This window comes from Lepidochelys kempii, chromosome 1 (genome assembly GCF_965140285.1).
Source record: "Lepidochelys kempii isolate rLepKem1 chromosome 1, rLepKem1.hap1, whole genome shotgun sequence".
NCBI classification, from domain to species: Eukaryota; Metazoa; Chordata; order Testudines; family Cheloniidae; genus Lepidochelys; species Lepidochelys kempii.
The window spans coordinates 138592427-138609777 of NC_136380.1; the positions used below are offsets into that span (position 1 = coordinate 138592427).

At 38.3% G+C, this 17351-nt stretch overlaps 1 protein-coding gene across 22 annotated transcripts in view; it reads right to left on the reverse strand.

The window, feature by feature from the left end:
* The window catches only part of CTPS2 (CTP synthase 2), a 144485-nt gene that overhangs the window by 99737 nt on the left and 27397 nt on the right, over nt 1–17351 (reverse strand). For all 22 annotated transcript variants that reach the window (XR_012160268.2, XR_012160274.2, XR_013636201.1 and 19 more), the window contains 5 exons: nt 14067–14147; nt 9800–9951; nt 6501–6633; nt 1511–1599; nt 252–346 (listed from right to left, as the gene is read on the reverse strand). Coding sequence is in view for 18 of the 22 variants with exons in the window: in XM_073355924.2 (XP_073212025.1) it covers nt 252–346; nt 1511–1599; nt 6501–6633; nt 9800–9951; nt 14067–14147 (550 nt within the window). In the remaining 4 variants the exon portion in view is untranslated. The remainder of the gene's footprint in view (nt 1–251; nt 347–1510; nt 1600–6500; nt 6634–9799; nt 9952–14066; nt 14148–17351) is intronic.

Genomic DNA, 17351 nt, shown 5'->3' on the forward strand with positions numbered 1-17351 from the left:
GGCTGATGTGATTAGGCCCTATGATGGTGTCCCCGGATATGTGGACACAGCTGACAATGGGTTTTGTTGCAAGGATAGGTTCCTGGGTTAGTGGTTCTGTTTTCTTTTTACATTTTAATGAGGCCCACGCAACTTTGCCAGGTAGATTTTAGGTCCTATTTTAACAACTACTTTAGTTTTATAAAAAATTAACCACCTTTCTCTACATATCTTCAACACTCAGTGATATTTCGTTAGTTGAAAGATCTTACCAAGAAAAGGTTTTTTCTTTTTTCTTGCCCAAGAGATTGCTTGGAGTTTGCCTTCTGTTCCCCTAAATCCAAACCCACCTGGGACCAAAATGCCACTGTAATAAAATCCATACATAAAATGATTGGGATGTAAAATAAGGATAAAAAAAAAAAGTCTCCATGTGTCACTTAAATGATAGACTTGCCAGGTTAAAATTAAATAAACGTGGTGTTAAGGGACACCACATTTTGTATACTTCAAGATGCCAATTCTCTGTGATCTTTAATGAGAAATACACCTCATCAACATGAAAAATCCATTGGATTTATTTCAAGTTTTGGAACATCTGCATCAGTGTTCTAGCCAAATTCAAATAAAGTAATTACATCCTCTCCAGTGAAATTCCTATTTCCTTAACAAGCTACAGAATTCTTCTTCACTTCTTGACACTGCACTGTTGGATGGTACTTCTGGTGCCTTGACAATAACTGCTGAGTAATACTAAAGAGATGCCTTATGGTAGTGGATGAAGTAAAATGTTCCCTTTAATTATACAGGGTGAACTGCTGGTCCCAGTGCCATCCATCGCAAAACTTCTGTTGATTTCAATGGGGCCACTCACAGTTTAATAATTTTGCCAAGTAGATTGATGCTTATAAAAACAGCCTTACAAAAATGTCATGAAAAACATTTAGTAGCCCGGGCACAATACTGACTTATTCACTTTTTACTATGATGTTTGATGACAAAAATAAACTATTGATCCTTTAGTCACATCAGAAAGGGTAGAATTTTTGAAAATGCCCAACTCTTCAAATGTACCTAAGCACTCAGGCACATTTAAAAACCCCACCCAAAGAGGCCAGAACAGGGGCTGAATTCTGGCCCAATATTTTTTAACGTGTTATTTCCTCCGGTATAACTCATTCTTGTCATAAACTATCATGAAGCTATTTCTTCCTGTCAGCAACCAAACCAAATTCCTAAACAAGTCTACTTCATATAGTGAATGGTTCAAAATCTTTTGAGTAATATATGATTTGCCATTTGAGATGTATGTTAGAATTAGTGTGATATTTTTACATAAAATCAAAAATCTTTTCCATGATAGCTTTTACATTGCAAAGTACTGAGTTAAGGAGAAAAAAGATAAGATGATATTGGATACTGAAATTATACGAGACACTGGAAAAATCAGTTAGGAAAAAATGTACATTAAACAAAACAACAAATCATTAAACTCTTCTACTTTGTATATAGAATACTTGATGGCACTTACTCTGCTTTGCATAATTTTTGCCACGCCTGGTGGTATTTCACTGGGTTCTCAACTTCTGTAGAATGCTCAAGCTCTATTGAATCTATATACTAAGAAAGAAAAATATAGGACAAAACAGTATTTCATTCCACCAAAAAAGCATTATAATGTTATACTGTAAAACAAACATTTATAACATAAAAAAAGCCTGCAGGACTTTTCAATGATTCTCACAATAAATCTGCACATAAAAAATACTAGCTAAAGATCCAATCCTGCAAGGACCTCTGCAGTGGTGGTGGAACTAGGGGTGCTGCCACACCCCCTGGCTTGAATTAGTAACAACAAACACCAAATACATGGTTTCCATCATCAGCACCCCCACTATAAAAATTGTTCCAGAACCCCTGGACCTCTGTTTAGCTGCAGAGGTCAGCCCATAAGGAATTCTTTGTAGGGTTGCGTCTATTGTTATGGTGTGTGTAGTTTTCTAACTGTAAGTCTTTCTTCTATATACTTTCCTCCCTCTGAATTAGTTCAAGATGGCAACTATTCTGGATTGAGTCACACAGTGTTCTCTCTCAGAGATTCTGGATCAGATCCTCAGCTGATGTAAATGAGTGTGGCTCCACCGAAGTCGAAAAAGAAAAGAAGGATAGCGGGGCAGTCATGGCATTGGACTGGGACTCAAAAGATCTTGGTTCAGTTCCTGGCTCTGCCACAGACTTATTCTGTGACCTTGGGCAAGTCACCTAAACTGTGTCTCAATTCCCGCTCTATAAAAAATTCTATTTTAAATTCTTCAGGGCAAAGATTGTACATTCTGTATGTATATATAGTGCCTAGCACCATGGGGTCCCAATTTCAATTATTTATACAAATAATAATAAATAATACACCAATTTACACCATCTGACGATCTGGTCCATACTCTTTGTTTGTTCTTTGGCATTTTCTTTAATCTAAAATAAAAATCATCCACTCTGAAATTACGCGTTTTCCCTTTATCTATGAAAAACATACCATTGGTGAATGACAAGATTGTTTGAGGTTTGTTTGAATGGTAGTTTTAAGGTGTGAGAATTACCTTCTATCCAACATTTTCTTCTTTCCCAAAATATACAATAGCGAATATAACTGCATATTTTTATTATGTACAAATAGCATGCTTTATTGTTTTACATGATTGAAAAGGGAAGCTAGCTAATGGTACATTTAAAATTAGTTCTGCTTTCACTGTCAAACACACCTAGTCAGCACATTTATAACTATTTAAACATTACAGGTTTCATCACTCAAATATTCAAATGATGTGTTATAAATTCGGTATCACTATGTTACATTAAAGAACTGCTTCAGAACACAGGATTAGACAGAGGAGCTGCTGGCAAAAAGGCTGGAACTCAGGTGTTTCACAAGAGCTCTGAAAGTGGAACTGGATCTGGGGAAGCTTTGTCACTGATTTTGGCCTACCTTGTGCAACCTAGGTGCATGCTTTGGCCTACCTACGTGCATGCTTAACTTTATACATGCAAGTAGCACCACTGAATCCCTGTAAGCCTCCTTGTGCATGTAAAGTTAAACATGTTTGGAAGGATTGGGGTCTTAGTCATCTTTTTTCAAGGTGAACAGGGCTTGTTTAAATAATAGATAATACCATTCACCCCTATGCAGGAAGCCAGTACAAGACTTAGAGCACCAATTAAACCATCAAAATAGGAATTAAGTGGGACTTAAATGGTGTGTAGGTCTTGCACTGGCTCTTTACATGGGGGGCGGGGAGGAATTTCTCTCAATGCAAATGAAATAGGATTCAAATCTCAGTGTCTCAACTGGGAGAGAATTTATTTATACAGACTCACTCAAGTCTCAGCTTTCACCTATCATTGAGAAGACAGTGCTTTCACAGTTCGTAATGGGCTCTAACATTATTTGCCCCACCATTTTCAGGGTCTTTTGGCAGAAGGGACAGTGCCCACAGCAACTGAACAGCAAGTGCACACAAAGAGTCTGAAGAACTTTCCAGGAAGGAAAACAACTTGGGCAGCAAAGTTGTATCTGGCATGATGATGACAACACTTAAATAATGATAAATGAATCTTGCATTGTTCCAGCAAAACTTTGGAACCAAAGTAGAGCAAGCTGTGCAGTCTGTTTCAGAGATGGAATTTCTTATCTCTGTGGTGTCTATCAGAATGTTCTCTCTCACTAAGGCTGCTTGCTCAGCCTCTCCCAAACTAATTTGAAGAGCGGGGTAGCGGGGAGGTGTCTTAAGGCAACTGCTGTCCGATAAGACCAAGTCATGGGAGCCTCCACTATTGGGGTGGTAGTGCTCCACTCAATAAAATGAGAAAATAAAGGCAGAGCATATCAATGAATGTACCTCAATCCTAATGCCATATACCATTCCTTGTCAATTTACATCTCTTCCCAGATGAAGGGTCTATATGGTGCAATTGCTCTGATGCCCCCGACTGTATAATTAACAAATTCGTATTTCAAGCAGGGGTTCCAAAACCACAGCAAGACTTAGACTGGCAGCCAAGGAACAGCACTGATGGGCAAATAACAAACAGATGTAGATCTAAGGCAAATTACAGTGCCCCACTTATAATTTTGACCAAGAGTAGTTACTGGCTTCTTGTACTAAAACAGCTGGTTTGATTATGCCTGGTATCCTACAAAAACACTGTGTGGGAGCTAGAGCAGTTAAAGTCAGGAGTTCACGGTTCTGTTCCTGGTTCTAACATGTGGTATATGGCCTGTATTTTGCCTGGGTGGGCATAATTTAAAAAAAAAAGTTTTCTTATTTCTGACAGATCTGCTGATCACCTTCTCTTTGAAGAGACTACATCATAATCCCTACTTTTATTGTACTCAAATAGGTGCCAGGAAGTTGAATTCATCAGCATAGCCTAGTGGACAGAGCACTGGACTAGAGCTCAGAAGACATAGGTTCCATTCCTGAGTCTACTATTAGTCTGCTGAGTGACCTAGGGTGATTTCACCTCTCTGTGCCTCAGTTTCCCTGTCTGTAAAATGGGGATGATGATACTCACATTCTTTGTCAAGCACTTTGAGACCTACTGATGAAAAGAACTGGGCATTATTATTATCAGTATTTAAGAGTGGTGTCCTGCCTGTTGTGAGGAGAAAGGCGAACAATGTTCTGGGAAGGAGGAGATGTGCCTTGTAGTGATAGACTTAAGGAGCTCAATTTATTTACCTTAACAAGGAGAAGATTAAGAACAGCCATACTGGGTCAGACCAAAGGTCCACCTAGCCCAATAACCTGTCTTCTGACAATGGCCAATGCCAGGTGCCCCAGAGGGAATGAACCAGATAATTATCAAGTGATCCATCCCCTGTTGCCCATTCCCAGTTTCTGGCAAACAGAGGCTAGGGACACCATCCCTGCCCATCCTGGATAATAGCCATTGATGGACCTATCCTCCATGAATTTATTCAGTTCTTTTTTGAACCCTGTTATACTTTTAGCCTTCACAATATCCTCTGACAAAGAGTTCCCCAGGTTGACTGTGTGCTGTGTGAAGAAATACTTCCTTTTGTTTGTTTAAACCTGCTGCCGATTAATTTCTTTTGGTGACCCCTAGTTCTTGTGTTATGAGAAGGAGTAAATAACACTTCCTTATTTACTTTCTCCACACAAATCATGATTTTATAGACCTCTATCATACCCCGCAGTTGCCTCTTTTCCAAGCTGAAAAATCCCAGTCTCTCCTCATATAGAAGCTGTTCCATACCCCTAACCATTTTTGTTGCCCTTTTCTTTACGTTTTCCAATTCCAATATATCTCCTTCAAGATGGAATGACCACATCTGCACGCAGTATTCAAGTTGTGGGCATACCATGGACAAGATTATAATAAAATCCAATGGCTGGAATCTGAAGCTAGACAAATTCAGACAGGAAATAAGGTGCAAATTTTTAATAGGAGGGTAATTAACCATTGAAATAATTTGCCAAGGATTGTGATGTATTCTCCATCACAGGCAATTTTTAAATCAAGATTGGATGTTTTTCTAAGAGATGCTCTCATTTAAACAGGAACTAATTCAGAGAAGTCCTAGGGCCTGTTTTATAGAGGAGGACAAACTAGATGACTACAGTGGCCCCTTCTGGGCTTAGAATCTATGGAACTTGGTGAGAAGGGAATTCTTCCTGAAAACAGTGGAGGGATCTACCTGAAATGGGAAACTGGATGCGGAATGCAGACTTACTTTAAGAGGTGGAGGTTGTTATATCGGGACATCTACTATTGTTATTTACTATTGGAAAGATGCTCTAATATCATGGTGATGATATCACATCAGAAAACAGATGGATGAGATTGTTATTGTCCCTGAGCAGGACAATTACCATCCGTGCCTTATATATGAAATTCCTGTCAGTATTAGCCTTTTTTGCAGTTACATAACATTGTTGGCTCATGTTCAATTTGTGATCCACTATAAGCCCCAGATGCTTTTCAGCAGTAGTTATCCCCATTTTTTATTTGTGCATTTGATTTTTCCTTTCTAAAATGTAGTACTTTGCATTTGTCTTTATTGAATTTCATTTTGTTGGTTTCAGGCTAATTCTCCAATTTGCCAAGGTCATTTTTATTTTTTTTCAAAGAGTATAATGTTTTTCCACTTTTGAGCTCCGTTCTGCAAATGCTTACTGCAAAGGGTAATGCTTGATGCTGCATGTAGTCTTATTAAAATCAACAAGCACTTCCTTTGGTAGAAAGCTCTTGCAGATTAATGTCCTTTGTTTGTAAAGCAAATCCAAGTAGGGCCATTATTGCAGTGCCCCTTTCAGATACATTTAGTGTAAAATAAAATAAAAAAGAAATCTTTCATACTCCTTAAAAACCCAAATCCAGTCATTTTGTGTACACCTGTAAGTCCTAATTAAGATACATTTTAATATTACATTTGCCTAAGTGATGGAAGCTAACCATTACATGTTAAAGCATTCCTGAAACTGAAAGAGATTGATCCTCACCATTAAATTCAGTTTGTGATTAATTGCCAAAGCTGAATGTTCCAAGGCCTTGAAAACAGATGCGTAGCAGTCACTTAGTTTCGTATACTTGCCAACCAGAGCTATGGAGCATATCTTCAGCAACCTTTCATATCTGACAAAAGCAAGGTTTCTAATTATTATGCTCATATTATGCATTCTAACTAAGGCAGTTGATTAATCGCAGTTAACTCATGTGATTAACTCAAAAAAATTAATTGTTGTGATTAATTGCAATTTTTATCACACTGTGAAACAATACAATAACAATTGAAATTTATTATATATTTTGAATGTTTTTCTACATTTTCATATCTTACTCCTGGGGGAATTATGCACCACTGCACTTGCGCAGAATTTATGTCCCCAGCAGATTTCTTTGTTTCCCTGCAGAAAAATGACTTTCTGATGGGGAAGCAAAGGGAAACCACAAAAGCGGTCATGCGACCCTTCCCAGCAGTATGTTTTGAGTGACCAAAACAGCTGGCAGAGAGGTAAATCACTGTGGGGTGGGGGTGGGACTGGGGAAGATGTGGCTGGTGGCTCCTACCCTGCGCCGGGCTCAGCTACTAGTCCTGGCTGGGCTGGGGAGGACGGGACTTCCTCTTTCCCTGCATGGCATTCAGGGCTGGGTCAGACCCACTCCCAGATTTCTCCCTCGGCTATAGGAAGCTCTGCAAACTCGCCCCCACACACACACCCGCACTTCCTGCACCCATCAGTCTTCAGTTGCAGGGGAAGGGATCATTGTACAAGGAGCTTCTCCCCAATCCATACAACCCCCATGCATCCAGACATTCCCATACCCAGACGCTCCTGCTGAGCCTCACCCCCTCTGCACCCAGAACCCTCCTGACGAGCCCCACTCCCCCTGCACCTGGCCCACCACAATGAGCAACCCACACCCAGATCCCCATTTACCAAGCCCCAACCAGCTGTACCTGGATCCCAACCCCACTGAGCCCCCCACACCCAGACCCCCCAACTGAGCTCTATCCCCATCCACACTCAAACCCCCCATGCTGAGCCCCAACCACCTTCACCAGGACCCTCCTGCAGAGTCCCAGTACCATTGAACCCAGAACCCCCCAACAAGCCCCTGTGCATCCAGATCCGCCTGCACCTCAATCCCCCACTGAGCCACCTGCACCCAGATTGCCCCACATAGAATCTGTCAACCCACACCTGGATTCTCCCCACACTAAGCTCCTCCACACTTGGATCTGCCTTGCTGAGCCTGCCTGCCCACACCTGGTGCACCTGGCACGGAGGGGCAGGGCTCTGGGGTGTCTCTGGGGCAGGCCTGATCCTTGCACTGTGTCAAGGTTGGGTGCAGCCTCACCACTGAGTTTGTTTTCTGGGAGGGGGGAGCTGCACAGTGATCTCCCACCTCTGTGCAGCCAGTGGCCTGTGCTCCCCAATGCCATGCTGGAGCCTCCACATTTATTTGACAAATAAAATTTGCAGAATTTTAAAATATTGTGCGCAGAATTTTAAATTTTTTTGGTGCAGAATGCCCTCAGGAGTAATATATATTGTATTCTATGTTGTAATTGAAATCAAAGCATATATTATTTTTATTACAAATATTGCACTGTAAAAATGATAAAAGAAATAGTATTTTTCAATTCACCTCAAAGTAGTGCAATCTCTTTGTCATGAAAGTGCAACTTAAAAATGTAGATTTTTTTTTGTTACATAACTGCACTCAAAAATAAAACAATATAAAATTTTAAAACCTACAAGTCCACTCAGTCCTATTTCCTGTTCAGCCAACCGCTAAGACAAGCAAGTTTGTTTACATTTATGGGAGATAATGCTACCCTATTTTTATTTACAGTGTGACCAGAAAGTGAGAACAAGCATTTGCAAGGCACTTTTGTAGCCAGAATTGCAAGGTACTTACGTGTCAGATATGCTAAACATTCGTATGCCTCTTCATGCTTCAGCCACCATTTCAGAGGACATGCTTCCATGCTGAAGACGCTCATTAAAAAAAATAAGGCGTTAATTATATTTGTGGCTAAACTCCTTGGGAGAGAATTGTATGTCTCTGGCTCTGTGTTTTATCCGCATTCTGCCATGTATTTCATGTTACAGCAGTCTCAGATGACGACCCAGCAAATGTTGTTCAGTTTAAGAACACTTTCACTGCAGATTAGACAAAACACAAAGAAGGCACCAATGTGAGATTTCTAAAGATAGCTACAGCACTCAACCGAAGGTTTAAGGATCTGAAGTGCCTTCCAAAATTTGAGAGGGATGAGGTGTGGAGCATGCTGTCAGAAGTCTTCAAAGAGCAACACTCCAATGCAGAAACTACAGAACCTGAACCACCAAAAAAGGAAATCAACCTTCTGCTGGTGGCATCTGACTCAGATAATGAAAATGAACATGCGTTGGTCCGCACTGCTTTGGATCATTATTGAACAGAACCCATCATCAGCATGGATGCATGTCCCCTGGAATGGTGGTTGAAACATGAAGGGACATATGAATCTTTAGCGCATCTGGCTTATAAATATCTTGCAACGCCGGCTACAACAATACTATGAGAACACCTTTTCTCACTTTCAGGTGACATTGTAAACAAGAAGCAGGTAGCATTATCTCCTGCAAATTTAAACAAACTTGTTTGTCTGAGCGATTGGCTGAACAAGAACTAGGACTGAGTGGACTTGCAGGACATGCAAAGTTTAACATTGTTTTATTTTTTAATGCAGGTTTTTTTTAAATGATTCTACATTTGTAAGTTCAACTTTCATGATAAAGAGATTCCTCTACAGTACTTGTATTAGGTGAATCGAAAAATACTATTTCTTTTGTTGTTTTACAGTGCAAATACTTGTAATCAAAAATAAATATAAAGTGAGCACTGTATACTTTGTATTCTGTGTTGTAATTGAAATCAATATATTTGAAAATGTAGAAAGCATCCAAAATATTTAAATAAATGGTATTCTATTATTGTTTAACAGTGCGATTAATCACAATTAATTTTTTGAATCATGCGTTTAATCATGATTAATTTTTTAATTGTTTGACAGCCCTAATTCTAACAAATGTTTCTTTTCTATAAATAAGATCATAAAATACCCCATTTTAAAAAAACATAAAAATTTTTAAACTTAGAAGGCCATAGCTTCAGCAGGCATAAGTCAGCATTGCTACACTGACTACAGTGGAACTATATCACTTTATGCCAATTCAGGACCTGACCCAGAGTCTTATATTCATAATGATTTAAAAACTTTGAGAAAACGTAATAAGAGTTACAATACCTGCCTGCCATTTTCTTCCATTTGAAAAGAAGATCACTTGGTTGGTCATCAATAGGTAGGTTTAATCTCTGTTTAAAATATTTAATAATGCCTTGTTCTTCCAACAGGATCGGCACTCGGTAAGTGGAAGAAACATCATGGATAAATATCACCTAGTAAATAAATTGCGATTATAAACGAAAATTGGTCTTCTAAATACTTGCATACGAAACATAAAAGCTAAGGAGATTCATACCTACAGAACAAATGTAATTCAATACATATACTTTGCCCATATACTAAAATTAGATAAAGCAACATAATCAATGTTTAATGTCCCTCTCAATCACTTATCTGTAAAGAAAAGCTATTTGAAGTATAAAGATGAGGATTCCCTCAACGTTTCCCTTCTTTACCCCACCAAAGTAGTGGACAAGCTATGTATTATTATTATTATTATTATTTGTATTACCATAACACCTAGGAGACCTAATCATGGACCAGGACTGTGCTAGGCACTGAAGAAAATGCTTCACTGTGACAAAGGCCTCAGTCCTATGAACATACATGCGAGTAACGCCATTGAGGTCAATGTTGGCTACCCACGTGTGTTTGCAGAATCTGGATGCATAGTGTGTGTTCCAGATGTAAACATATCTAGTGTGTTTTAAAATATTAATACTAAGATCTGTTTATATGTGAGGCCCCACAAAAAGTTAGAGATCAAGTTGGTTTTCCTTTTTAACAAATAAACAAACAAACATACATACATTGCAGTATATTTATTGCCTGAAGAAAGAACATGAATGGAGCCTGCTTCCTATTTGCAAAGAAAAGCTCTCTACTGGGGCCTAAAGAGTTAATGGTGTTTTCAATAATGGAGGGTTTTCTTAACCACACTATATTATGCAGCCAAATGGTAGACGTTCCAATTCAAAAATATATTTATAAATGTACCCTCAATATAAAGTGTGACCAAATTGTCAATAATTAAGCTCACTATATTTAGCCTGCAGGAAATTGTGGAATCTAAAGTCCTAAGTATGAATCTATATGCCCTCTCTTGATGTCATGTATGGAGATCTGCTTGGAATGGCTAGTTACCCCCACAGTAACTGCAGTTCTTCAAGATGTTGTAGTCAGTGTAGATCCCACTGTAGGTGGGCATGTGTCTCATGCACGGAATAGCGGAGTTTTTTGACTAACTGTGTTATTAGGGCTGCGCCTGCACTCTGTTCTCTCTAGTGCACCCATAGAAGGACCCAAAGGTTGGGGTAACTGCAACCCTCCCTCAGTTCCCTCACAATTCAAAGCTCGTGTTAGCCAGGGACTCCAAAAAGGAGGGATGGAGGACAGGTCGTGGCATCCACATTGATGACATCTCAAAGAACTACTGTTACTGTAAGGTTTCAGAGTAGCAGCCATGTTAGTCTGTATTCACAAAAAGAACAGGAGTACTTGTGGCACCTTAGAGACTAACAAATTTATTTGAGCATAAGCTTTCGTGAGCTACAGCTCACTTCATTGGATGCATAGAATGGAACATATAGTAAGATATAGATAGATATAGATATATACACACACACACACATATACATGCAGATAAGTTAAATATTACCATACAAACTGTGAGAGGCAAATTAGTTAAGATGAGCTATTATCAGCAGGAGAAAAAAAACTTTTGTGATAATCACTACAAAAGTTTTTTTTTCTCCTGCTGATAATAGCTCATCTTAACTAACTAGCCTCTTATAGTTTGTACGGTAACTTCCAACTTATCTGTATGTGTATATATATACACAATATATATATATATATATATATATATACACATACACATATCTTACTATACGTTCCATTCTATGCATCCGATGAAGTGAGCTGTAGCTCACGAAAGCTTATGCTCTAATAAATTTGTTAGTCTCTAAGGTGCCACAAGTACTCCTGTTCTTGTTACTGTAAGGTAAATAACCATTCTTTCTCCTGCGACTATGTGTCAGAGTGGATCCTGCTGTAGGTGACTGGCAAGCGGTAACCTCTCTGGATGATAGGAGTGAGAAGTTCCAGCTGCATCAGTCAAACAGCAATTGAAGCACTCCTTTCCAAAAGTTGGGATCTGGCTGCCATGTCAAGGATATAATATTTAAACAAAAGTCAGTGGGTTGCTGCAGGCTGCAAGATCTCAAAGACTGAAACATTCCTGAAATAGGCACTGGACACTTGCTGCCTTTGCCCCAGTGAAGTGTGTCTTGAAGTTCGGAGGGAGAGACTCATCAGCCATCTGATAGCAGGCGGAAAATGAACTTTGTGATCCACTTACAGTCTCTGTGACAAGATGGCTTGGCCTTTTGATGGACCAGAAATATCCACAAAGAAGTTTGGATTCAGCCTGAAAGGCTTGGTCCTGTTAAGATCATTGAGCAAAGCTCTGGATACATCCTAGTATACAGCTTCTTTTATCCCAGAGTCAAATGCAGCTTTGAGAAGAAGACTGGTAGGGTGACTGACTGGTTCAGGTGAAATTCTAAGACTCCTTTAGGGATGAACCTGGGGTGTGATTTCAACATCACTTTATCGCTATGGAAGGATGTGAAAGGCAGCCCAGCTATGAGGGCTTAGAACTCACTGATCCTCTGTGCTGAGGGATGGCCACCAGAGACACCATCTTGACAGTGGGTGGTATAATGAGCAATCCCACAGTAGTTTAAAAGGAGGCTCCATGAGTTTTTAGGCGAATAATGCTGAGGTCCCACATAGTCGTCGGTGTCTAACCAGAGTTTAAGTATAAAGGAGGCCCTGGAGGAATTTCAATACCGTCAGATGAAAGAAGTTATAGTATGACTGTACTAGATTATGGCAGACCAATATTGCTGCAAGGTGAATCCTGAGAATGTAAAATGCTTGTCCTGCATGCTTCAGGAGCAACATGTAGTTGAGAATCTTCAGTGCCAGGTCCTCTAATGGGTCCCTATTGTTTTGGACTTCCCACACAGAAAATCTTTTCCATTTCGGGACACAGGTCTTCCTGGTGGAAAGTTTCTAGCTCTGTCTGAGAATTTCTTGAATCTGTAGGGAGCAGTCTCTGCAAGTAGTGTTCAATCAGCCGACCACCAAGCTATCAGGTGCTATGACTTGTGAGTCTGGGTGCAGTATCTGACCTTTGCTCTAAGATATGTGTGGGCAGGTTAGGAGCTGGCTAAGAGGCCACCTCAGACACCTACAATAGATCTGACACCAGAACTGTCTCATCCAGTAAGAGGCTATCGGGATGATCGCAGCCTTGTCACATCTAATCGTGGATATTCCCCTGGGAATCAGAAGAATCGGCAGAAAGGCAGAAAGAGGTCCTCAAGGCCATTGAAGAATCAAGGTGTCTAGTAATGAGCCTTGGCTGACCCCCACCCTTCTAGAGAAGAAGTCTGGGCCATAGGTGGTAAGAAGGAACTGAGGGAGGGTTGTGGCCATTCAGGCCCTTATGCTCTCATTCAGGAGCATGAGGCAGCACTGGGTGCATGCATGGCTCCGACCAACACTGCTATTCAAACAAACTCCAGTCTCATATGCATCAAGTGCATGTGCACCTACAATGGGAGCCACACTGACACACTCAGAGAAGAACTGTAGTGTCTACACGAGCCACGTATGAATCTATTATGCTTGTTAACATGTAAAAGCTTTAATACTCCAGAAATATTGGATAGTATTTGCATGTTTATTTTGGGGTACTGAAGAGCCATTGACAATTTAGTCACTGCTAATGGTGATGTTATAAAAAGTTTACAAAGGATTAATAACTGATGTAAATGTTATATGCACATTAAAGACATAAATAGGATGCTATATGGTTATAGATGCATCAGTAAAAGCTGTTATAGGTTATTATAAACCATGGTTTCAAGCAACCTTCTGAAGTATTGTTCTAACAATTTATAACAACTGATTAAACATGTATTCAAAATCTAATTCTTAACCCTTTATAAACAATCTGTAATTGGATCCTTTGTAGTAAGCGTGACAAAATTATTAAAGGCTATTTGACATACCAAAATTAACATGTAAACAATAACCAATACTTTTGAGTAGTTTATATTTTATATATTGATTATTTTATATTTCATCATATAATTGCTTGCAATTTAAAAATCAGTGGATTATTGAAACAAGTATTTCCTGGAGATTAAAAACAGAAATATATTCAGATATTTAAGGTGTATAAAACTAGAAAAATCATAATTGTATAGTTTGAGAAAAAGAAAGATGATGGCCAAGGAAGTCTGAAAGTACAAACCTGTTCAGGTTCCACATGGCAAAACATGGAAATCTTTTCCTTCACCGCCATTTCTATAGGCTTTGTACTTCTGCAGACTATCTGTCAAAATACATCATAAATAAGAGGCATGGAAAAATAAGATAGGAAAAGACTCTAAGTAAATGGAAGCTCCTCAACATTAAATATGGAAAAGATTGACCTCTCAAGAAACAACAGCCTGGACAAATAAGTTTTTTCTGTTAGTTCTACAATATATCATAACACACATAAATACCATTTAACAAGAGATAGCTACATCAGATCTCCACCAACATATCCATACCTTTATTCACCTACTTTCTTGTTTTCTACTTTTTATATTTCCATTGCTTCCTCTGTTTCCAACGCTACCTCTCTATCATCCTCCTCAATTCTCCCCTTCTTCCTGACCCTACTCTTTATTCTTTCATGCTTTACTAGTTTACTCTTCAGGTATCATTTGAGTAACACACAAAATAGCAAAGAATAAGGAGAGTCAAAAGTGTGATACATTATCACCAAGTTTGTTGTGTTTTTGTCAGTTATCCTTTGTTTATTTACATGACTTTCTTTATCCTTCCAGTACCTTAACAGTACATTTTGGTTTGTTTGTAATTCACCTGACTGCTGCCCAGTGGACCTGGGAGCTGCTCTGTGTCCCTGAAAGAGAAGATCAACAGACCAAAGAGAGGAGTTTCTTTTCTTTTCTAACTTTCCAATTCCCTTTTTCTGATGTATTTATATCTGTGAATCCTTTGTGCTGAAAGCAGGACATTTGCGAATTTGTGGAAATATTTGCAATTTTTACCAACAAGGAATTTTTTTCCCAGGACAGATGTTAAGTGATTAATTTCTCAATTATTATTTATGTTACCATAGCATGTAGGAGCCTTAGTCCCCATGATGTCAGGCACTGTATAAACACAGAATGCCTTTCTCCCCTATTTATGATTTGTTTATGTGCAAGTGCTGATTATATTTTTAAAAAGCCTTTTTGTTCAGTAAACTTGCTCTTACTCCTTGATCACTTTGCTAAGTAAAATACATGCCAACTGAATTTTATTTTGCCTACCCTTAAAACAGGTACTCCAGTATGGAAAAATGTAATGCAAACCATAAAGAAAGAACTAGTGCAAGTTCTAATCGTTAAAGAAGAATTATGTAAGTAATTTTTAAATTCCCTTTACCTAAATGTGGATGAATATTCAGTTACACTTAAAAATTGACTTCTGTCTTGGAGAAAGGCTTTATCAACCATGACAATGTGTGTTCAAGATATTACAGAGAAGTCTACAATTCTTAACACACAGCTTCCAAGAGGGTGACACCAGGAGGTAAGAGTTGTCTGCATGATGCGGTAAAATTATTGCTAATGGAGTCATAAAATTAAATGCATCAGCAATAGCAGGAAATAAAAAACTGCTGGTTTATATTTCCCAAAGCAATAAAATACAGGTTCACAGTAGGAATTATATAATTCAAGAAGGCAGCATTGGCAACCAGACAAGATATAATTTTTCAAGATGTCATGAGGGAGTCCCTTGGATGTATAGAGATTGTGCTCTATTTTCAAAGCTCTTTAGCTTAGAAGAAGACTACTCCACTCTGTTTTAGTGGTCAACAGCTACAGATAGTAGGAACATTATTGTTCTTATGCCTGAATTCAGGATATGGGAAAGTGACTACATTAATCTGTTTTCCTTTCATTCCACACTCAAAAATTAACAGTTTTTAAAAGTCTAATTTTCACAATAAGGCACAGGCAATTACTTTAACTATCTCCAGAAATCAGGTGCCCATTTTGTGTCTGAAGTTAATTGCATGCAACAGAGTTTGAAATTTAGGCCCTAAATCCTGAAATATTGGGTATGAGTGAAAACTTTGCATCAAAACCAGTTAAAGTTACTAAGTCACAACAGGTTTCAGAGTAGCAGCCGTGTTAGTCTGCATCCGCAAAAAGAAAAGGAGGACTTGTGGCACCTTAGAGACTAACAAATTTAGTCTCAACAACAGTGTGGTTACCTATCATGTCCTTTACCAAACTGATGATGTTGCAGTTACGATTAAGGGATTTTGATAACTGTATTCTAATGGATGTTAAGACAGCCTAGAATGAAAATATAGGCACTGTTTTTTAAACAGTGAAAACTGAAATAAAGCAAAGAAATGAGAAGCTAAGATAATAAATCTTACCTACCCTACATATAACTGTAGACATTATCATTATCAGATGACAGAAAATGCATCACAATGAAACAACCTTAATGCCAATCTATGGATTGTTTGACTTTACGTATTTTTTATTAGCTTGATTTCAATAGCTAAATATTTTCTTTAAATAGATATTTTTAAATGGGAAATATTGGTTAATATATTTATCCATTAACAGTAAAAAAACTGGTACAGTGCCTATAATTGTTTTTCCTTGATAGTAATATGTACATAGTTTAATAGGAAAATTATGTAATGTTATTAATGTATGATAAAATTAAGTAGGTAGTCTTGCATTACAGGCTTATTGATATTGATCATTGAAGTGTACATATAGAATTGTTTCCTTTTCATAACTGCATCATACTGTTTATTTTTCGAGTTTCCTAATGACAGAATAGTATTTATTTTGAGTAAGCATTAGGGTTGTTGGGTGATAATTAAATAGTTCTTTTATTCTTGATAACACTAATGTGTTTGTTTATTATACAAAGAGGTGAATTCACTGTGACTTAACAATCTCAACTGTTGTTTTTAAAGATTACTTTTAAGTTTTGGAATTTGCCAGTGTGTGTTTTCTTTGGTTTGTATTTGCTTGTTTGTTTGGGGGTTTTTTTGCATCTTACATTTCTTCCTTTGTATCAGAAAATAAACGGACAGGATTTGAATGTTCTTTAACAAACAGTATTCCGTCTTACCACACTTAAACCATTCAGGTGATTTATGAGATATCATTTTAAAATTTGTTATAGTTAGTATGGACAACTGATTCTGGAACATTCCCCCCACACATACAAACATTAACATTTTTATAATGAACCACAAAAACATATTTAGTTTAATGAGTTATAAAAAACATATTCATTTATTTTATGATCTCTGCTGGATAGGAGGCTTCCAATTTGTAGAAATTAAGGTAATCGGAAAGTCCATTTTTATTTATTGGATTTTAGAAAAGAAAATTGGCAAAGTTTAACAAGTCTGCCACAAGTACAATGTAGATAGCCCAAACGCTCCATGGGAGTTCTGTCTGGGAAAGGCACAAAGGGCCAGGCTTTCAAAGTGCTGGCAGAT